At 43.7% G+C, this 22868-nt stretch overlaps 3 protein-coding genes and 1 pseudogene across 4 annotated transcripts in view; 2 read left to right on the forward strand and 2 right to left on the reverse strand.

The window, feature by feature from the left end:
- Window positions 1-22868, forward strand: part of ppp2r3a (protein phosphatase 2, regulatory subunit B'', alpha) — a 172199-nt gene that overhangs the window by 57082 nt on the left and 92249 nt on the right. The window lies entirely within an intron of this gene.
- Window positions 579-7242, reverse strand: pccb (propionyl-CoA carboxylase subunit beta). Its single transcript, XM_083998749.1, has 15 exons — window positions 6973-7242; window positions 6019-6138; window positions 5857-5925; window positions 5674-5730; window positions 5438-5551; window positions 5212-5322; window positions 5000-5108; window positions 4324-4444; window positions 4148-4229; window positions 3867-3990; window positions 3639-3746; window positions 3252-3352; window positions 1931-2029; window positions 1719-1818; window positions 579-1608 (listed from the first exon to the last, which is right to left on the reverse strand). The coding sequence occupies exons 1-15, from the start codon at window positions 7216-7218 to the stop codon at window positions 1487-1489; spliced, it is 1683 nt and encodes a 560-aa protein (XP_083854875.1). The 5' UTR covers window positions 7219-7242; the 3' UTR covers window positions 579-1486.
- Window positions 9386-14344, forward strand: LOC311005724 (E3 ubiquitin-protein ligase MSL2-like). Its single transcript, XM_083998259.1, has 3 exons — window positions 9386-9542; window positions 10455-11869; window positions 12332-14344. Exons 1-3 carry the CDS (start codon window positions 9401-9403, stop codon window positions 12635-12637), a joined length of 1863 nt encoding a protein of 620 aa, XP_083854385.1. The 5' UTR covers window positions 9386-9400; the 3' UTR covers window positions 12638-14344.
- Window positions 16604-18733, reverse strand: LOC311005445 (E3 ubiquitin-protein ligase MSL2-like; annotated as a pseudogene). The gene is made up of 2 exons: window positions 17395-18733; window positions 16604-16928 (listed from the first exon to the last, which is right to left on the reverse strand). The product of its transcript is annotated as an E3 ubiquitin-protein ligase MSL2-like (transcript).

Consider the following 22868-nt stretch of genomic DNA (forward strand, 5'->3'; position numbering starts at 1 on the left):
CAGTTAGCCTACAGTAGTTTTAGCTTTATCTGTAGCTTCAAATGTTACATAAGACTACTGATATATACATTTTGTTTTGTAATTTTTCAACTTTGCTTATTTCTATGGTTCTCTATATTTACATACTTTTGTTTTGAAAATGTGCTTAAAAATAACTTAATGTCTATGCAAAGCTGCAACAATTGCAGTTAGCACACCTCAGTTTTAGTATAGGCTTTATATATTCATATTTACCAGATGGATATAACTCACAAATTTTTGTTATTTTCACACTGACCCTTTTTATTCTCTATATTTACACACTTTTAATTTATTGGTTATTTTTAGCTTTTTGGAAAGCTAGTTGCAGTTAGCTTAGTTTTAGCATCACCTGTAGCTTTTTAGGACACTAATTTTGTTATTTGTCTCTCTGCAGTTATTTATTTTTTAACCACCAGTCCAGAGTTTTGCAAATTATTTAGCTGTGGCACTTTATTATGAATACTACTACTTATGAATACTTTGAATATTCATACAAACTGGACAAAGCAGCCATCCACTTACTCCAAATCATCTCTTTTTATTCAGATCAACTCTCATTTATATTTGTCCAAAAAAGAAAAAGATGACAATGTCCCACTGTATTGGTAACAGTAAATAAAACACACATGGTTGAGTCCTTGATTTATTTTACAGATGGCAGAGCAGAGCTCATGAGAGAGAGAAGGCACAGTTCCAGGTTGTGAAAATGACTTTTCCTTTTACCTTAACGGAGGATGTCAAACACAGGGAGGACGTCTGAAAGTGAAAACTACTGTAACTACCTACCTACTGTACCACCTAGAGGAGCTTAATACAAATACATCAGCAGGGCACATGAGGACACACCACCTTCTGTTTGCAGTTTGATGTTGATAGTTGCCTGTGGTTTTTCAGATGCATATTATTATTGCCTGTCCCATCTGATACAACCTTGTTTACCATCAATAGTGACCAATATGGCCACTAATGAGACTACAATCATGTTAAACGAGTGATCTTTCCATTCAGATACTGTAAAATGCATTATGCTTTACTCAATAACATCTTGCATATCAGTGGTGAAGATGTTAAAGTAATAATAATAATAATAATAATACTACACACGTCTTGATTTCGTTTACAGAGCTCCGACATTTCCCAAAAATATTTCCCCACAGTTTGAGGTTGAGTTTACAGTTCAAAAAATAAGCAATGAGCCGAGAGGAAATCTGGAGCCGCTGTTCAGCACAAACAAAATCAAGGCGTGTAGCTCCATGTGTCGCTTTGAGTGGAGTGGTAAATGAGTTTTTAAACAACAACAGCAAGGAGAAACTGTGAAATGAAACATGACAACTAACATATGCAGCGCAGGCAACCGGTTGTCATCACATCAAGTTACCACTGCAGCTGATTTGAATACTAGTAAAAATTCCCACAGTCAAGTGCCATTAGGTAGTGTTAATGTGGAAAACGGTCCGGGCGGGAATCACAGAGGAATGTTGGCGTGTTTCTTCCAGGGGTTGACTTGTTTCTTGCTGGCCAGCACTTCCAGATCTCTGCAGATCTTCTTGCGAGTGGTGGAAGGCTCAATGATGTCATCCACGAAACCTAAAACAAAGATTAAGGAGAGAGAGGGAGAGAGAGAGAGAGAGAGAAAGAAAGAAGTGAGTCATGGATTATATTTGTTTTCTCAACAGCAGGTGTTTTGGGAAACTGACCTCTCACAGCAGCTGGGAAGGGGTTGGCAAACTTCTCGACATATTCAGCCTCGGCCTCGGCCTGGTTCTCCTTCCCTCTGAAGATAATCTGAACGGCACCCTGAGGGGAAGGATAAAAAAAACAAAAACAAGATAAAGGAACAGTACATGAGAGCTGAAAAAAGGGGGAGCAGCAGAGATACAGTGAAACAGGAAGGAGTTTGTGTTTGTACCTTGGCTCCCATGACGGCGACCTCGGCCGTGGGCCAGGCGTAGTTCACGTCTCCTCTCAGGTGTTTGGAGCTCATCACGTCGTAGGCTCCTCCGTACGCCTGTGACATGCACACAAACACATCATAATGAACAATACTATGGATTTTTCTTCTTGTTTTTGAAATACAGTGGGGAAAATAAATATTTGATCCCCTGCTGATCTTTGCCCTAAATTCACTTGATCAAATAACCTTTATAAGATGATACACTGCCTGTCCAAAAACAAAAAAAAAGTCACCACTTGGATTTAACTAAGCTGATAGGTAAGAGCTTCCCATTGGATAATTACTGCATGGATGATTATGTTTCAGCTGGCAACAACTTATTTAACCCTAACTGATGCAGTCTCATTTTTTAAACAACCATGTTTGAAGACACATCCTGTGGTCGTGGAAAAGATGTTAATCTGTTTCATAAGGTTCAAATTATCGGCATCAAGCAAATAAAACATCTAAGGAGATTGATGAAACTACTAAAATTGGGTTAAAAACTGTCCAACACATTGTTAAAGACTGAAAGGAGAGTGGGGAAACATCATTTTTCAAGGAAGAAATGTGGTCCAATGTTACCACAGAGTCCAGACCTGAACCCCCACTGAGAATATTTGAAAGATTAATTCAACTTTGGACGGAAATAAATGTTGTGACATTGCAGAAGCTTGTCGAAATGTTGCCACAGCAAATGCGTGCCGAAATCATTGAAATCAAAGCTAAAGGCAGTGCAACGAAATATTATAAATACCATTTCTTTGTGGGGGAGCAAACTTACAAAATCAGCAGGGGATGAAATACTTATTTTCCCTTCTACTACAACATAAAAAAAAAAAATCAATTGCTGTACTCAAATTGAAAAGATGAAAATACTGTGTTAGGCAGCATCTCTCCAGAAAATGTCAAGTAGATATTATAATGCTCCTCTTAATTCAGTCTCAATACTTCAGCAGCTGCTTCACAGTAAAAATCCTCCTGATGGCCTTTACTGTGAAGAGCCTGAAGGATGTGTTCAGTCTCAGTCACTTTTAGCCACTTAGCTTGGATTAGCTTCCAACATGAGGTTTTAATTAAGAGTAGAAGTTGGCCTGAATCTACCCATGAAATATTTTTGCCACATTTTGGTTGCTGGATCGGTTTTATTGAACAATCCAAACCTCAAAACTTGAGCTGTGGAAAAAAACCTTTAACTCTTAAAAAATTCTCCTCTAATCCCCATAACATCCTTTCATATGATAATGATGTGATTTTCCCACATCTGTTTTTTATCCATTTGTTTACACACACACACCTTTCTGGTAATGATGGTTATTTTTGGGACCGTGGCCTCTGCAAAAGCGTACAGCAGTTTGGCTCCATGTCTGATGATGCCTCCGTACTCCTGAGCAGTGCCTGTGGACAAGGACAAGAGTGAACCACACGATGTGACACTATGTTTCAGTAATGTAACACAGTCCATACAGTATTATATAATGTATAGTTTTGTGCAGGTGGATAGTTCAGATCTAGATATAAGCATTATGTTAATTATTTCATTCATGGCAGCACAGAGACTCCCCCAGAGAAATTAGAGGTTGATATCCTCACGTGACTGAGGTATTAACTAGAGCATGCTTGATAACTGGGTTACTCCGTGCGTTGTGTTTGAATGCAGCTATTGTGGGATGTTGGGGAATACCTGGCAGGAAGCCTGGCACGTCCACAAACGTGATGATGGGAATGTTGAAGGCATCACAGAAGCGAACGAAGCGGGCTCCCTTCACCGAGGAGTTGATGTCCAAACAACCTGATGCAGAAATTACATAATATATATATATAAAAAAGAACTTAACACATTTTTAAATCATCTAGAAACAACTTTCCTGTCTGTCTTTCTTGCTTTCACTCTTCAATGTTCTTTACTCACCAGAAGCCACTTTGGGCTGGTTACCCACGATGCCCACAGTGCGTCCATTCATGCGGGCGAATCCCACCACAATGTTCTTGGCGTAGTTGGGCATGATCTCGAAGAAGTCCCTCTCATCCACTATCTGAACACAACACATACACGAGAGGAAACTTTAATACTGGCACGAGACGTACATGCAGACAGTGTGTGTGTGTGTGTGTGTGTGTGTGTGTGTGTGTGTGTGTGTGTGTGTGTGTGTGTGTGTGTGTGTGTGTGTGTGTGTGTGTGTGCACACATACTGTTTGAATGATGTCCAACATGTCGTAGGCTTTGGTCGTCTCAAACGGGACGATGGTGTCCAATGCAGGTACCAGACGATCACTTGAAAAACAAGGAAAGCAATATTAGACGCAAGTTGAAAATGAAAACTTTATACTTTATATTCTTTCTCTCCTAAAGAAATATGATTGGTTACCTGGGGTCGTGGCATTCCCTGACGGGGGAGGGATCCTTATTGCTGAGCGGCAGGAAGTTGAAGAACTCTCTCATGTTGAGCAGCGCCTCCACGTCGTTCTCAAACGCATGATGAGCCACGCCTGGCAACAAGAATTTGGATGCATTTTAAATGTATTTCAACTGAGGAGGAGATTTACATGTTAATATGAGACTACACACCAAAAGGTTTTAACAATACAGCCACTGGCAGCCAGGGTTCCTACACAGTTGAAATTTCTAAATACCATACTTTTTGATTTGTGACATTTGAGTAATTAGATGCATATCATGTAAATAAATTATGCAATTAATCATTTGTTTTCATTGTTCTGAATTTGTATGCCATTATGTCACCAAATAATTTCCAGGAGATTGTAGCTAATAGATACAAAATGATCAACCCAAATAACTTCACATAAGACCAAACCCCGATAAGGAATAAGATAAATATATTTCCATACAATGGTTTCCATTTTCCATAGTTTTCCAGACCTGGAAATGTATAAAATCAAATTCCATACTTTTCCATGCTTTCCATACTTGCGTAGGAACCCTGATTCTGGATGTGAAGATGATTTATTAAAAAAACTCAGCTCTTTAACAACTCAAGGTAGAAAAATCAGGAGCGATAATATGTCCATAATATGTAAACTAACCCGACACGCTGGTGTGTGTTTTGGCTCCGCCCAGCTCCTCTTGGGTCACGTCTTCGTTGGTGACAGACTTCACAACATCAGGTCCTGTGATGAACAGGTATGATGTGTCCTATACACACAAACAAACACATACACACTTCAGCAACAATTTTGGAAATAATGGGACATTATTTTTGCTATGTAAAATAAAAAGAAATGTGGGTCCTTCCTACCTTCACCATGAAGGTGAAATCTGTCAGCGCGGGAGAGTAGACGGCCCCTCCTGCACAGGGACCCATGATGAGGGAGATCTGAGGGACGACACCTGAAGCCAACACGTTCCTCTGGAAAAGAGAAAATGTTTTCAATTATAGGGCCAAAAGAAAATCCTAAAAGAAAATGTAATATCAAAAGAAATTTTGATATTAAAATTCAGAAAATGTGTAAAGATGACCACACCAAGAAAATATCTGCATATCCAGCCAGAGACTCCACTCCCTCCTGGATACGAGCTCCTCCAGAGTCGTTCAGTCCGATGACTGGGGCACCGACCGTCATGGCCTGATCCATGATCTGATTGGAGAACATTTGACAAGTCTTAGATCAATCACAAAAAAAGCATGGACATAACACAGATATATAGATGAACAGACATGAGATGCTTAGGTAAGTTCCTCATAGTTTGACTGACTTACCTTACAGATCTTCTGTGCATGAGCTCCAGACAGACTGCCACCAAACACTGTAAAGTCCTGTGGTGAACAGAAAAGAACAAGACAGAGGGAAGAGAGGTATTACACATATGAAACAGAGCTGCACTGCATTTCAACAATTAAGGATGTCTTACACTACAATCATGTATTGTATTTGTGCTCTACCTGACTGAATACATAGACCAGTCGGCCATTGATCCTGCCTCGGCCTGTCACGACGCTGTCACCCGGGAACTAAGACAAAGTCAGAGAAAGAGATGCTGACGATAAAATTGGAGGAACTGTTGAAAACTTTAACTTGACACAAAACAAGATTAGACCCGTCACCTTGTTTCTATCCTGCTCCATGCCAAAGTCAGAGCAGCGATGCTCCACAAACATGTCGGTCTCCACAAAGGAGTCAGTGTCCAGGAGCAGCTCCACGCGCTCCCTGGCTGTCAGCTTACCCTGCAACACAAACACCTGGTTAATACACATGTAAAGAACATATACGGTGGTGACACATTATCAAATGTGTCTGTGCTGCGCTAAGCACTATGGTCAGTGTTGCAAATCATTTAATAAGTAGGTATTTATTGGCCTGAAACGGGCAGACAGTGTTACAGCATAGTGCTTGACAATTAAAGGACAAGGAGAAGTAGAATAGAGACAACAGCACTACTGTACAATGATAACAGTCAGAACAACAGTCTTTACAAACTATAAAATCTATATAGACAATGTAAAAACCCTCTTGTGACAACAGTTCTGCCACCTCCGCAGATAAAAAGAACAATGAATCAAAATTAAAAAAGAAAAACATGAACATAGTGAGTGAGTAATAAAGCTGCTTTATTACAATATTTAGGTATCCCATACCTTCTCTATAATAATCGGCCTATTAAAAAATCATTTTCAAATGTTTTATCAATCATCAACTTGGAAACTATGGAAATATGATCTGTGACATGTTTAGCTGTAACTCTAACTCTGAATATGCAGAGGATTAGTAACTTGCCCAAGGGCACTGAGGTGGATGTTCCTGAAAGTACTGTATGTCCTGTACCACATGAGAAAAGTTAGTTCATTATTATTATCACTAAAGAGGGTAACGGGGGCAAAGTAAACACTTCTGCAGGAGCAAATGACTTTAAGCCTTTGACCGAAGGCATTTGACCCATCAACCCCTCCGAAGTCAGTGCATTCAAAGCAAATAAGACAATCTGAAAATCCAGCACATAGACTCATAATAATGCATGTTAACGTAAAAATGTAAAGTCGATGTTAGATAACTTTATTTACCCTTTTGTGTTGTGCATCTATTCTCTGCTGACCTCCCCCGACCAGCGCCGCACTCCGCTTCTTCTCGATCCTCTCCTTGACGGACAGGTGGCCGACCGAGTACCACCGGCAGGCCCGGTGCAGGTCCGTCTGCGGCACCGAAGCAGCGACTGCGCCATGTTTCACCTGCGCCAAACTCCTGAAAGACGTCCTGAAACCGTTCAACAGTCCGCAGCTGCTTCGAGCCACAGTAAAGGCCGCCATCATGGCTGCGCGTGCTCTCGGATGACAGCGGCCGGTGGCGGTGACGGGCAGAGATTTGAGCCAATAGCGAAAGGGGGGCGAGCTCTCACAGCCAATCAGAATGCAGGAATTGTATTTTGTTGTTAAGGGGCGGGATCCGGATGGGATAGGGCTTTCCTGTAGTCCACAGGGACCGAGAGGCTGAAAGTCAAGGTATTGGGTTATTTTTTGCCCCGAATTTCTCTTGTCAGACACATTTTTCCTCATCTTGGAGTCGATTTCGCATCTTTTTCTCATCCTCTAACGTCACTCTACCTGCATCATGGATGTATTGTAGATCCATGATCTGCATGTTCAAGGAAATGTGAGAAACATTATTATTGCAACCATTCTAGAGCTGCCTGGAAGGTCAGACACGGGGAAAAATACCTTTTTTGGCCAACTGCCAAGCCAAAAAAAAAAAAACATACATCGCTGAGATTATGAGGTCAACAGCATATGAGATAACTGCTGTGATTGTAAATAATGTATGTAACATGAGAACTTCACAATGTGCTACATAACCAATTTAGTTTGCACTGAAAAACACAGCAGAGTTATGGTCCAGAGCTGAGGGTTCATTCATGTAAGAAATCTATGTAAAAAGTAGATTTTCAGATTTTGTGTTTGTTGCTAACAAAATTAGTGTTGCAAATATATTATTAGGTGTTTTAAAATTATGCAAAGATTTAAATAAATGCCTCAATAGCATGTCAAACACTGATCTTCTTGTTGGGAATCAAATATATTTGGCATTTTTTAGATGAAATTGTACTAAAAACAATCACCAGAAGTTAGTTGGTTCTCCTTTCTTTGAGGAGAGAGTTTTCTTTTTATTGTTTCACCCCTCAAGAACAAGACATCCCTTTAATTTTCTGCTGTGATGAACCCTGCTATGGGTCAACCATATATACTGTATGTGCATGCATAAAATGTATTAAATAAATAAACAAAGGCTGTGTTTCTTTTGCCAATCATATTTGGTAGTAAGATGCTGCAGATGTCTGTGATAGTCTGTGAAGTTTGGTGGGGGGTGGGAGCAGGCAAAGAGGCTGGATACGCTGGCTCTGTAATCAGAGTAGGGATGGACTCTCTGGGGGATGTGCTGGAGAGAGATTACACTGGTACTATGTAAAAAAAAGTGAGCGAGGGCACAAGAAGACGCTGCGAGGGGGCCTCATATTACGGTAACCAGGGTAACTACCAGTCGAAATCTCGCGTGATTATCGTGCCTGTCGAAAGGGGTTGATGCGAGGAGAAGTGGAAAACCGAATGCTTGATGCATTTGCAAAACGGCTAGTTAGCTATGTTTCGGTCAGCACTCGCCAAGTATTATAGCAAAACGTATCAAAACCGAAGGATTTCAATTTACAGCTTGCATTTCCCTCCCGTGTGTGTGTGAGGAATAAGGCGGCCCGAGGAGGGAGGGAGGGTGGGGGGAGATAGTGATAGGCTACGGTTGATTTTTCGCTAGCTAATTAGGCTAGCTATGCTATCGCTAGCTGGTTAGCTTTGTTTACATCAAGTGCGCGCCTGCGATCTGTTGGCTAAGTGCTAATCAAACAAACTTGCGACCTTAGCAGCTGCTCGCCGTTCAGTTTCAATATCGACGAAGGCACATCTTGGGATACCAAACTGGCTCTATGGCTAACATTAACCATCTCTTACTCGAAAACGTTTGGCCGATGTCGAGAGCTAATGCTAGCTGCAGAATGCTAACCTTTTGATCATGGGTCGTTTGATCTCTTGGTTCTTCGTTCGCTATTAGGCAACGTTGGGGGATAATGAGAGTAATTACAACACAGGACCGAACCGGTTTGTTAAATTAAGAAAAAAATACTTTACTTGTGATCGGACAGCTCCTACATGGTGAATACTAACAACTACCGGTGGTGATGCTAAGTGTAGCTAGCCACCTGCCGAGCTAAGATTGTGCGCGTTTATTGATAACCGCTTTACCATGTTCGTTGTCTGTTTTTGTTTATATCGATAGTTTGTATGCCTGCATTGATACATTGGAGCGACTGATTGTTACATCGCTAGCCCAGTTTATATTTCCTCCATCCACCCTGAGAGACTTGGCTATCTTGAAGCTCCGTCGTAGCGAGTGGCTGGATTTTTTTTCCCGGGCCGTGTTTTTTTCCCTGAGGCTGCGGAGTACACCGCTATGAACCCTGTTAATGCAACCGCTCTGTACGTGTCTGCCAGCCGGGCCGTGCTGCAGTGTGACCCGCGGCAGCCACACACCTTCGCAGATATGTACACGCTCCTGCCCTTTTTCCGACAGTCCCTCGCATGCCTTGTCTGTGGTAAGCAGCATCCTTAAAAACACAACACTACACCTCTGCATCATGTTTATCTTCTGTTTTTTTCTCTCCCCCTCCTCATCCTACAGCTAATTAGTATTACTGTACACAGGCCGAGCGTTTCATAGCCTTGTATTGATTAAAGTGTCCGTGGGCGTGCGTGTGCTCGCAGCAGTTTACACGATTTGTCGTGCTCACCACCAGCACCGTGGTCTCCTTAGCAACCGAGGCTGAGCCCCAGTCATCTGCTCTCTTGTCAAGACAGATGACTCCTCTGCTGTTGTGCCTGCTGCAGAGCCATGTGTCTCCTATTCATGCTTTATTTACTCACCGCTCAGCTAGTGGAATATAAACACTGGCCCCGGCTTGTTTTCAGAGACGGGCAATAATTGCAGTGTGTGCAAGTGATATATGACAATGTTTTTAACGCATGAATGATTACTTTTTTTTTCTTTTTATGCATCATTTAACCCAAAGTATAGGTTGGATTATATAAACCAGAAACATAATGCATGCATTGTTGTCAGGAAATTGTTTGGCATTGATTTTAAAAACATATTAGTTGTTAAGATTTTTTTTATTTTTTTTATTTTGCAAACAACTCCCATTCTGTTTTTGCTCTCCACCTGTTTCCTATCACTTTAAACCTGAATTTGCACATTTGGTAAGACAAAACAACACATTTAAAGCCATCACAATAGCCTCTGGGAAACTGCAATAGGCATGCAAATGGTTAATTAAGAAAACAAGTGGCAGATTAATCCCTTCTTATGGTAAGTGTAATGGTTTCTCAGGAGGAAATGGCTTTAAATGATTCTGGTCCAGCCAGTTGATTGCGCCACATTTGTGGCACAAAGCACAAAGTGTATAAATAAACAAGTGGATTAACAGCTTCCTCTTGTTTTTTTCTCTCAGGTAAATTGCTCCAGGATCCCATTTCCCCTAAACACCCAGAGTGTCAGCATTACGTCTGCCTGGGCTGCAAAGGCCAGAAGATGCAGCTGAAGCCGTCGTGCAGCCGCTGTAAGGACTACTCCTGCTTCCAGGAGAACAAACAGCTCTCCTTGCTTGTCGAGTGCTACAGGAAGCTTTGCCTCTATGTAACTCATTCACCATTACTGCAGTTGGTCAGCAGTCATGCGGGAGGATCTCCAGAGGTGATGGCTCTGCTAGAGGAGGTGCTAATGTCACACGAAGAGGACATGGAGACGGAGGAGCCGAGCCTAGTGGTGCAGGAAGATGTAAATCCCTCTGCTCCCGAGTCACTTACCCCCACAGAGGCGCCACCTGTTCCTGCAGAGCTCTCAGCTGTGCCCCAGAGCTCCTCCTCTGACCCTCCCTGCACCAACGGACCGCAGGGATGTAATGGAGAAGTACTGGAGGACCTGGACCCCTCGTCTCCTGAGCTGGAAGTTTGTGAGCTGGTAGAAGAGCAGCCACATACAGGCCTGTCTGTTTCTAATACCGGTTGTGGTGGTCTGGAACTGAGTCTGACCACTGGACCTTTAGCCCCAACTCCAGGCACTGTGTGCTCACTCAGGGATGGGGAATCTAGCAGCCGAGAGCTGGAGGAGGGGGAGGTGTTGCTCCTCAGCGTGGAGGAGGTGTTACAGACTTTGGATCCTCTTCAACCGAGTCGAGATTCTCCTCACACGCAGCCGGACAGGACGCACGCTCACACACACATAGCCACGGACAGAGCACACACTCAGATGTACATACAGCTGGATGCAGCTCACAACTACACACAGATCCAAACAGACAGGACTAACACAGTGGTGAGCCACGGTGCTCACATACACACATCCTCCTTCGATCCCCCTCCAACCTCCAAGCCCCCGCCGGTCCGCCTTAACCGCAAACGGTCGCGTTCAGAGAGTGACAGGGAGAAGGTGAAACCCCTCCCCATCACCACCATCCTGCAGGGCTCATCCTCGCATTCACACACTCCAAAGCCCTCTCATACACTGCACACACAGCCGCCCACACCCTCCTTGACTGTACCAACACACACATACTCGTCCCTTCCCAACGGTGCGCCTCCTAAGCCCAGCCGCCCCGCTCCCAACCACAGTAAAGCTGCCAGGAAGCACGTCGATCCGGGTCCTAAGAAGCCGCACGCCAAGGCCCGCAGCAGTGGAGGCTCCAAGACGAAGGACCGGAGCAAAGACCAGAGGTTGATGGCGGGCTGCCTGGTGCCCCCGGCGCCCGTCAGGCCTCCGTATAAGAAGCCAGTGGAGAAGAAGGGCTGTAAATGTGGCCGGGCCACCCAGAATCCCTCTGTTCTCACCTGCAGGGGGCAGCGCTGCCCCTGCTACTCAAACCGCAAGGTAAGACTAGAATCAGTGTGTGTAATTATTTAAGGTATAATGCCATTATACATCATGGTATTGTTTTCATGGAGTGTCATGTGGATGCTTAGAAGCATATTCATTACCAAGATATTGAATAATGGAAACTGAAATAAACAAACTATAAATTGTAAGACGGTTTAATGGCCAGTCATTTTATTTATCTTGTCTTTTATTTATTTCAAGATTCAAGATACCTTTATTATCATTGTGCTGGTGAAACAGTACAATGAGATTTAAATTGGCAACAATCCATAGCAGCATATCTAAATAAATGAGAGTGATGGCTTGTTGTGAAGTGCATTAAAAATGACCTTATAATTAAAAAAAAAACCTTAAAAAAGTTAAAAATTAAAAATAAGAATAGAGAGAATATTGCACTATTGTTTTCATGTGATGCAAACAGACGAATGTCCTCATCTCTTCTCTGGTTTTCCTCAGGCGTGCTTGGACTGTATCTGTCGAGGTTGCCAGAACTCCTACATGGCCAACGGTGAGAAGAAACTCGAGGCCTTCGCCGTGCCGGAGAAAGCCTTGGAACAGACGCGGCTCACGCTCGGCATCAACCTCACCAGCATCACGGCGGCGGCGGCGCTCCGCAACCCGGCGACCACCAGTATCCGCGCCAACACCCTCCTCAACGTGGCCACGGCGACGGGAACCCCCGTCGTGCCCACCGCCTTCCTGTCCCCGAGCTCCCCTCAGGAGCCCAACTACGAGGACAGCCTGGAGCTGCTGATTGGATGAGAGGCTGGGACTCCAAAAAAAACAAAAAACAAAAACATAACAAAACAAAAAAAACAGACAGCTCAGTGCTGATTGAATGTGACGGCTGATCATTGTGTCTGTCAGACCACCTGTACCTTCCCCCCTCCACAGGGGAGGCAATCTAAGGCAGCTATGGGTCTGTCCTGTCCTGTAACCTGCTCTTCTTCTCGTTTATTGGAAAATGCTGAGTAGTAAGACTAGCATGGGTGTGCCAAAGCCTCCTGTATTGTGCCTGTGTGTATTGTTGCCTGTTTGTAGTTAAACTCTTATACTCGGTTCCACAGCTGTTCTGTACTCCAGAGGTGCTTTTTTTTTGTTCATAGACCACAGACATACTGTAAGAGGCAATAGGAACCCATAACCACAGTTTGAGTTTTGTTAGTGTGCGCGCACAGTTATAAATCCCAAGTGTGTATGTATGCCATGTATATGTGATTTTATTTATTTTTCTTTATTGTGCATAATGACAAAAAAGAAAAACAAGCATCATCACATCTCTGTTACTTGTCACAGCATTTTCCATGTTTAAGTATTGCTTCGTGTCTACATCGTTGGCGTCAGGACGACCCTTACTAATCCATAACCGTGTATGTGTATGTGACACCTTAATGATTTTTTTTTTTTTTTTTTTGAATGACTTTTTGTGACTGATCTGAGGAGAACCTCTCACACATGACTGTATTGCCTTTTCTATCTCGTTAACTCACTCAATCCAAGTACTGTTGGCTGTCAATGAATTTGTCTTAATGAACTTGACTGATGCAGGCAGCGAGATAATGTCAAAGCACTTGGCTGGCTCCACGGTTTCCCTGTATGTGTGTGTGTATGTGTGTATGTGCCTGCTGAGATTTACTGTAGTGTCAGTGGGGGAGGCGGACGGTGGGTTGTAAGCACTTAGTTGGATTGATTGGCCAAATTTACAACTTAAAACCATTCTTGGTTACCATAGCAATAGGAGCAACAACGAGGAGCCTCCCAGCTCTTCTGTACACACACACACGCCAGTTGTTTACAGTATTGCCATTTGTAAACTATAACTGTCTTCTGAAATATTACACCATCATGTTTTGATTATGGGATGTGTGTGTGTCTGTGTGTGTATGTGTGTGTGTGTTTAGATAAACTGAAGCCATAGGTTGTCATTAACAAGACAAAATATTCTCTGCGTGTCCATCTTTTCCAGCAGTTGTAGTGTCCTGTGTGATTAGAGACCAACTCAGAGACTATTTTTGATACCAAGTATTCGAGATTTGGTACCACTGTCTTTGTGCGAGTGCGCGTGTGTGTGTATGTATGTGTGTGTTTTGGTTAAAGCACCTTGAAGCCCGTCATATAACCCAAGAGGCTGTGTATTGTCTGTGTTTGTGTTTACTGTCTCAGCTGTAACTACAACATGTTTTTCAGTCCAGTCATGGTGACCAAAAAGAGACTGAAGGAGAGAGAGAGAGTGAGGACTCAGGCTGACCAAACAAAACACCTTGGTTCTCCACTCATAGACCAGGAAGTAGCAGGTGGATCACAGTATGATCAGCAAATATGATCTATCTTCCTGCGTGCGTGTGTGTATGTTTCAAAATGTATTTCTTTTGGGCATTACTTGAACCCTGATTTAGTTTTTGGTATTGTTTTTTTTTTATGTAAAAACTCTTGTTTTGAGGAGTGATTCTTATTATTGCTGAAACATTCACTGCCATAATATGGAAACATGTAATACAACATGAATTAAATGATAGTTTTTTACTTTTTCAGTTTTGCATCATTTTTGTGTAGAGGGGGTTTATGAAACTTGAGTGCGGCTCAACGCCACAACTTGCGGTTGAGGTTAATAGGCTGGTGTTAAAGCGATAGTTCAACATTTTGGCAAATTGGCCCATTGCCATAATCGCTATAGTCATAGTCATAGCAGTAGGTTTTGAAAATAAAGGTACCTTTATTTGTCGGTGCAGCTATTTTTGGCAGGCTGCTCAGAGCTACGGAGGCGAATGGGATTTCTTGGTTTCCCTCATCAAACTCCAAAAACGCCAAAACGCTGTCGTGGACAAGTTGTGACCTGCACATTCACTACACTATGAGATAATAACAGAAAGTTACGAGACAGAGTTGTTTTAGAGGTAAATTCATGCAAAACCGCTGATGCGCGTTGCGTTCAGGGACAGTTTTTCAGCAAGCAGTCTCTGTATTTACCTCGAAAACGGCTCCGTTTCGTAATGTTCCATTATTATCTCATAGCGTGGTGAATGTGCAGGTCACAACTTGTCCACGGAAGCGTTTTGGAGTTTTTGGATTGTGTATTTAATGAGTTTGATGAGGGAAACCAAGAAATTCCATGAGCTCTGAGCAGCTCACGGCTCTGCTCTGCCGTTCTAAAAATAGCTTGCACCGACAATTAAAGGTAACGAACCTACTGCTATGACTATAGGGATTATGACAATGGGCCAATTTGCCAAAATGTTGAACTATCCCTTTAGAGTGGAGAACCAAGGTGTTTTGTTTGGTCAGCCTGAGTCCTCACTCTCTCTCTCTCTCTCTTCAGTCTCTTTTTGGTCACCAGACTGGACTGAAAAACATGTTGTAGTTACAGCTGAGACAGTAAAACACAAACACAGACAATACACAGCCTCTTGGGTTATATGACGGGCTTCAAGGTGCTTTAACCAAAACACACACATACATACACACACACGCGCACTCGCACAAAGACAGTGTGTACCAAATCTCGAATACTTGGTATCAAAAATAGTCTCTGAGTTGGTCTCTAATCACACAGGACACTACAACTGCTGGAAAAGATGGACACGCAGAGAATATTTTGTCTTGTTAATGACAACCTATGGCTTCAGTTTATCTAAACACACACACACACACACATACATCCACATCCCATAATCAAAACATGATGGTGTAATATTTCAGAAGACAGTTATAGTTTACAAATGGCAATACTGTAAACAACTGGCGTGTGTGTGTGTACAGAAGAGGGGAGGCTCCTCGTTGTTGCTCCTATTGCTATGGTAACCAAGAATGGTTTTAAGTTGTAAATTTGGCCAATCAATCCGACTAAGTGCTTACAACCCACCGTCCACCCCCCCACTGACACTACAGTAAATCTCAGCAGGCACATACACACATACACACACATACAGGGAAACCGTGGAGCCAGCCAAGTGCTTTGACATTATCTCGCTGCCTGCATCAGTCAAGTTCATTAAGACAAATTCATTGACAGCCAACAGTACTTGGATTGAGTGAGTTAACGAGATAGAAAGGCAATACAGTCATGTGTGAGAGGTTCTCCTCAGATCAGTCACAAAAAGTCATTCAAAAAAAAAAGATCATTAAGGTGTCACATACACATACACGGTTATGGATTAGTAAGGGTCGTCCTGACGCCAACGATGTAGACACGAAGCAATACTTAAACATGGAAAATGCTGTGACAAGTAACAGAGATGTGATGATGCTTGTTTTTCTTTTTTGTCATTATGCACAATAAAGAAAAAAAAATAAAATCACATATACATGGCATACATACACACTTGGGATTATAACTGTGCGCGCACACTAACAAAACTCAAAACTGTGGTAATGGGTTCCTATTGCCTCTTACAGTATGTCTGTGGTCTATGAACAAAAAAAAAGCACCTCTGGAGTACAGAACAGCTGTGGAACCGAGTATAAGAGTTTAACTACAAACAGGCAACAATACACACAGGCACAATACAGAGGCTTTGGCACACCCATGCTAGTCTTACTACTCAGCATTTTCCAATAAAACGAGAAGAAGAGCAGGTTACAGGACAGGACAGACCCATAGCTGCCTTAGATTGCCTCCCTGTGGAGGGGGGAAGGTACAGGTGGTCTGACAGACACAATGATCAGCCGTCACATTCAATCAGCACTGAGCTGTCTGTTTTTTTTGTTTTGTTATGTTTTTGTTTTTTGTTTTTTTTGGAGTCCCAGCCTCTCATCCAATCAGCAGCTCCAGGCTGTCCTCGTAGTTGGGCTCCTGAGGGGAGCTCGGGGACAGGAAGGCGGTGGGCACGACGGGGGTTCCCGTCGCCGTGGCCACGTTGAGGAGGGTGTTGGCGCGGATACTGGTGGTCGCCGGGTTGCGGAGCGCCGCCGCCGCCGTGATGCTGGTGAGGTTGATGCCGAGCGTGAGCCGCGTCTGTTCCAAGGCTTTCTCCGGCACGGCGAAGGCCTCGAGTTTCTTCTCACCGTTGGCCATGTAGGAGTTCTGGCATCCTCGACAGATACAGTCCAAGCACGCCTGAGGAAAACCAGAGAAGAGATGAGGACATTCGTCTGTTTGCATCACATGAAAACAATAGTGCAATATTCTCTCTATTCTTATTTTTAATTTTTTTTTAACTTTTTTAAGGTTTTTTTTTAATTATAAGGTCATTTTTAATGCACTTCACAACAAGCCATCACTCTCATTTATTTATGCTGCTATGGATTGTTGCCAATTTAAATCTCATTGTACTGTTTCACCAGCACAATGATAATAAAGGTATCTTGAATCTTGAAATAAATAAAAGACAAGATAAATAAAATGACTGGCCATTAAACCGTCTTACAATTTATAGTTTGTTTATTTCAGTTTCCATTATTCAATATCTTGGTAATGAATATGCTTCTAAGCATCCACATGACACTCCATGAAACAATACCATGATGTATAATGGCATTATACCTTAAATAATGACATATACACACACTGATTCTAGTCTCACCTTGCGGTTTGAGTAACAGGGGCAGCGCTGCCCCCTGCAGGTGAGAACAGAGGGATTCTGGGTGGCCCGGCCACATTTACAGCCCTTCTTCTCCACTGGCTTCTTATACGGAGGCCTGACGGGCGCCGGGGGCACCAGGCAGCCCGCCATCAACCTCTGGTCTTTGCTCCGGTCCTTCGTTTGGAGCCTCCACTGCTGCGGGCCTTGGCGTGCGGCTTCTTAGGACCCGGATCGACGTGCTTCCTGGCAGCTTTACTGTGGTTGGGCGCGGGGCGGCTGGGCTTAGGAGGCGCACCGTTGGGAAGGGATGAGTATGTGTGTGTTGGTACAGTCAAGGAGGGTGTGGGCGGCTGTGTGTGCAGTGTATGAGGGCTTTGGAGTGTGTGAATGCGAGGATGAGCCCTGCAGGATGGTGGTGATGGGAGGGGTTTCACCTTCTCCCTGTCACTCTCTGAACGCGACCGTTTGCGGTTAAGGCGGACCGGCGGGGGCTTGGAGGCTGGAGGGGATCGAAGGAGGATGTGTGTATGTGAGCACCGTGGCTCACCACTGTGTTAGTCCTGTCTGTTTGGATCTGTGTGTAGTTGTGAGCTGCATCCAGCTGTATGTACATCTGTGTGTGCTCTGTCCGTGGCTATGTGTGTGTGAGCGTGCGTCCTGTCCGGCTGCGTGTGAGGAGAATCTCGACTCGGTTGAAGGGATCCAAAGTCTGTAACACCTCCTCCACGCTGAGGAGCAACACCTCCCCCTCCTCCAGCTCTCGGCTGCTAGATTCCCCATCCCTGAGTGAGCACACAGTGCCTGGAGTTGGGGCTAAAGGTCCAGTGGTCAGACTCAGTTCCAGACCACCACAACCGGTATTAGAAACAGACAGGCCTGTATGTGGCTGCTCTTCTACCAGCTCACAAACTTCCAGCTCAGGAGACGAGGGGTCCAGGTCCTCCAGTACTTCTCCATTACATCCCTGCGGTCCGTTGGTGCAGGGAGGGTCAGAGGAGGAGCTCTGGGGCACAGCTGAGAGCTCTGCAGGAACAGGTGGCGCCTCTGTGGGGGTAAGTGACTCGGGGCAGAGGGATTCACATCTTCCTGCACCACTAGGTCGGCTCCTCCGTCTCCATGTCCTCTTCGTGTGACATTAGCACCTCCTCTAGCAGAGCCATACCTCTGGAGATCCTCCCGCATGACTGCTGACCAACTGCAGTAATGGTGAATGAGTTACATAGAGGCAAAGCTTCCTGTAGCACTCGACAAGCAAGGAGAGCTGTTTGTTCTCCTGGAAGCAGGAGTAGTCCTTACAGCGGCTGCACGACGGCTTCAGCTGCATCTTCTGGCCTTTGCAGCCCAAGCAGACGTAATGCTGACACTCTGGTGTTTAGGGGAAATGGGATCCTGGAGCAATTTACCTGAGAGAAAAAAACAAGAGGAAGCTGTTAATCCACTTGTTTATATACACTTTGTGCTTTGTGCCACAAATGTGGCGCAATCAACTGGCTGGACCAGAATCATTTAAAGCCATTTCCTCCTGAGAAACCATTACACTTACCATAAGAAGGGATTTAATCTGCCACTTGTTTTCTTAATTAACCATTTGCATGCCTATTGCAGTTTCCCAGAGGCTATTGTGATGGCTTTAAATGTGTTGTTTTGTCTTACCAAATGTGCAAATTCAGGTTTAAAGTGATAGGAAACAGGTGGAGAGCAAAAGCAGAATGGGAGTTGTTTGCAAAATAAAAAAAATAAAAAAATCTTAACAACTAATATGTTTTTAAAATCAATGCCAAACAATTTCCTGACAACAATGCATGCATTATGTTTCTGGTTTATATAATCCAATATACTTTGGGTTAAATGATGCATAAAAAGAAAAAAAAGTAATCATTCATGCGTTAAAAACATTGTCATATATCACTTGCACACCTGCAATCATTGCCCGTCTCTGAAAACAAGCGGGGCCAGTGTTTATATTCTACTGAGCGTGAGTAAATAAAGCATGAATAGGAGACACATGGCTCTGCAGCAGGCACAACAGCAGAGGAGTCATCTGTCTTGACAAGAGAGCAGATGACTGGGGCTCAGCCTCGGTTGCTAAGGAGACCACGGTGCTGGTGGTGTGAGCACGACAAATCGTGTAAACTGCTGCGAGCACACGCACGCCCACGGACACTTTAATCAATACAAGGCTATGAAACGCTCGGCCTGTGTACAGTAATACTAATTAGCTGTAGTGAGGAGGGAGGGGAAAATAAACACAGATACACAGAAGATAAACATGATGCAGAGGTGTAGTGTTGTGTTTTTAAGGATGCTGCTTACCACAGACAAGGCATGCGAGGGACTGTCGGAAAAAGGGCAGGAGCGTGTACATATCTGCAAAGGTGTGTGGCTGCCGCGGGTCACACTGCAGCACGGCCCGGCTGGCAGACACGTACAGAGCGTTGCATTAACAGGGTTCATAGCGGTGTACTCCGCAGCCTCAGGGAAAAAAACACGGCCCGGGAAAAAAAAGAAAAAAGAAAAAAAATCCAGCCACTCTCTACGACGGAGCTTCAAGATAGCCAAGTCTCAGGGTGGATGGAGGAAATAAAACTGGCTAGCGATGTAACAATCAGTCGCTCCAATGTATCAATGCAGGCATACAAACTATCGATATAAACAAAAACAGACAACGAACATGGTAAAGCGGTTATCAATAAACGCGCACAATCTTAGCTCGGCAGGTGGCTAGCTACACTTAGCATCACCACCGGTAGTTGTTAGTATTCACCATGTAGGAGCTGTCCGATCACAAGTAAAGTATTTTTTCTTAATTTAACAAACCGGTTCGGTCCTGTGTTGTAATTACTCTCATTATCCCCCAACGTTGCCTAACAGCGAACGAAGAACCAAGAGATCAAACGACCCATGATCAAAAGGTTAGCATTCTGCAGCTAGCATTAGCTCTCGACATCGGCCAAACGTTTTCGAGTAAGAGGTGGTTAATGTTAGCCATAGAGCCAGTTTGGTATCCCAAGATGTGCCCTTCGTCGATATTGAAACTGAACGGCGAGCAGCTGCTAAGGTCGCAAGTTTGTTTGATTAGCACTTAGCCAACAGATCGCAGGCGCGCACTTGATGTAAACAAAGCTAACCAGCTAGCGATAGCATAGCTAGCCTAATTAGCTAGCGAAAAATCAACCGTAGCCTATCACTATCTCCCCCCACCCTCCCTCCCTCCTCGGGCCGCCTTATTCCTCACACACACACGGGAGGGAAATGCAAGCTGTAAATTGAAATCCTTCGGTTTTGATACGTTTTGCTATAATACTTGGCGAGTGCTGACCGAAACATAGCTAACTAGCCGTTTTGCAAATGCATCAAGCATTCGGTTTTCCACTTCTCCTCGCATCAACCCCTTTCGACAGGCACGATAATCACGCGAGATTTCGACTGGTAGTTACCCTGGTTACCGTAATATGAGGCCCCCCGCAGCGTCTTCTTGTGCCCTCGCTCACTTTTTTTTACATAGTACCAGTGTATCTCTCCACCACATCCCCCAGAGAGTCCATCCCTACTCCGATTACAGAGCCAGCGTATCCAGCCTCTTTGCCTGCTCCCACCCCCCAAACTTCACAGACTATCACAGACATCTGCAGCATCTTACTACCAAATATGATTGGCAAAAGAAACACAGCCTTTGCTTATTCATTTAATACATTTTATGCATGCACATACAGTATGGTTGACCCATAGGGTTCACCACAGCAGAAAATTAAAGGGATGTCTTGTTCTTGAGGGGTGAAACAATAAAAAGAAAACTCTCTCCTCAAAGAAAAGAAACTTCTGGTGATTGCTTTAATACAATTGTATCTAAAAAAATGGCAAATATATTTGATTTCCCAACAAGAAGAATCAGTGTTTGACATGCTGTTAATGCATTTATTTAAATATTTGCATAATTTTAAAAATACCTAACCAATGGCATATTTGCAACACTATTTTGTTTGAAAAAGCAACAAACACAAAATCTGAAAATCTACTTTTTTCCATAGATTTCTTACATGAACCCTCAGCTCTGGACCATCTGCTGTGTTTTTTCAGTGCAAACTGTATTAAGGCACAGCTCAGAAGGTTATCTAGCACATTGTGAAGTTCTCATGTTACATACATTATCTGCAATCACAGCATTATCTCTATGCTGTTTGTCCTCATAATCTCAGCGATGTATATATATGTTTTTTACAGGGCAGTTGGCCAAAAGAAACACAGTAGCCTATTTGGGATTTTATTTGTGAACGATGTATTTTTCCCCGTGTCTGGCCTTCAGGCAGCTCCAGGATGGTTGCCGTAATGTTTATGCTCGCATTTTCTTGAACATCATATGCAGATAGAGTAGCGTTAGAGGAAGAGAACTTAAAAGCAGCGAAATCGACTCCAAGATGAGATAAAAATGTGTCTGACAAGAGAAATTCGGGGCAAAAAATAACCCAATACCTTGACTTTCAGCCTCTCGGTCCCTGTGGACTACAGGAAAGCCCTATCCCATCCGGGTCCCGCCCCCTCAACAACAAAATACAATTCTAGCATTCTGATTGGCTGTGAGAGCTCGCCCCCCTTTCGCTATTGGCTCAAATCTCTGTCCTTCACGCCACCGGCCGCTGTCATCCGAGAGCACGCGCAGCCATGATGGCGGCCTTTACTGTGGCTCGAAGCAGCTGCGGACTGTTGAACGGTTTTCAGGACGTCTTTCAGGAGTTTGGCGCAGGTGAAACATGGCGCAGTCGCTGCTTCGGTGCCGCAGACGGACCTGCACCGGGCCTGCCGGGGTACTCGGTCGGCCACCTGTCCGTCAAGGAGGATTGAGAAGAAGCGGAGTGCGGCGCTGGTCGGGGGAGGTCAGCAGAGAATAGATGCACAACACAAAAGGGTAAATAAAGTTACCTAACATCGACTTTACATGTTTACGTTAACATGCATTATCGTGAGTCTATGCCGGATTTCTGATTGTCCTTATTTGCTTTGAATGCACTGACTCGACTCCCGGAGGGGTGATGGGTCAAATGCCCCGGTCAAAGGCTTAAAGTCAGGTGCTCCTGCAGAAGTGTTTACTTTGCCCCTTTACCCTCTTTTAAGTGATAATAATGAACTAACTTTTCTCATGTGGTAGGCTACAGGACATACAGTACTTTCAGCAACATCCACCTCAGTGCCCTTGGGCAAGTTACTAATCCTCTGCATATTCAGGTTAGAGTTACAGCTAAACATGTCACAGATCATATTTCCATATAGTTTCCAAGTTGATGATTAATAAAACATTTGAAAATTATTTTTTAATTGACTGATTATGTTATATTATATTACTCATGTATTTATTTATTCACTATGTTCATGTATTTTCTTTTTTATTCATTGTTCTTTTTATCTGTGGAGATGGCAGAACTGTTGCCACATGAGTGTTTTTATATTGTCTTTTGTGTAGATTTTATAGTTTGTAAAGA

The sequence above is a fragment of the Trachurus trachurus genome (assembly GCF_905171665.1).
Source record: "Trachurus trachurus genome assembly, chromosome: 22".
Classification (NCBI taxonomy): Eukaryota; Metazoa; Chordata; class Actinopteri; order Carangiformes; family Carangidae; genus Trachurus; species Trachurus trachurus.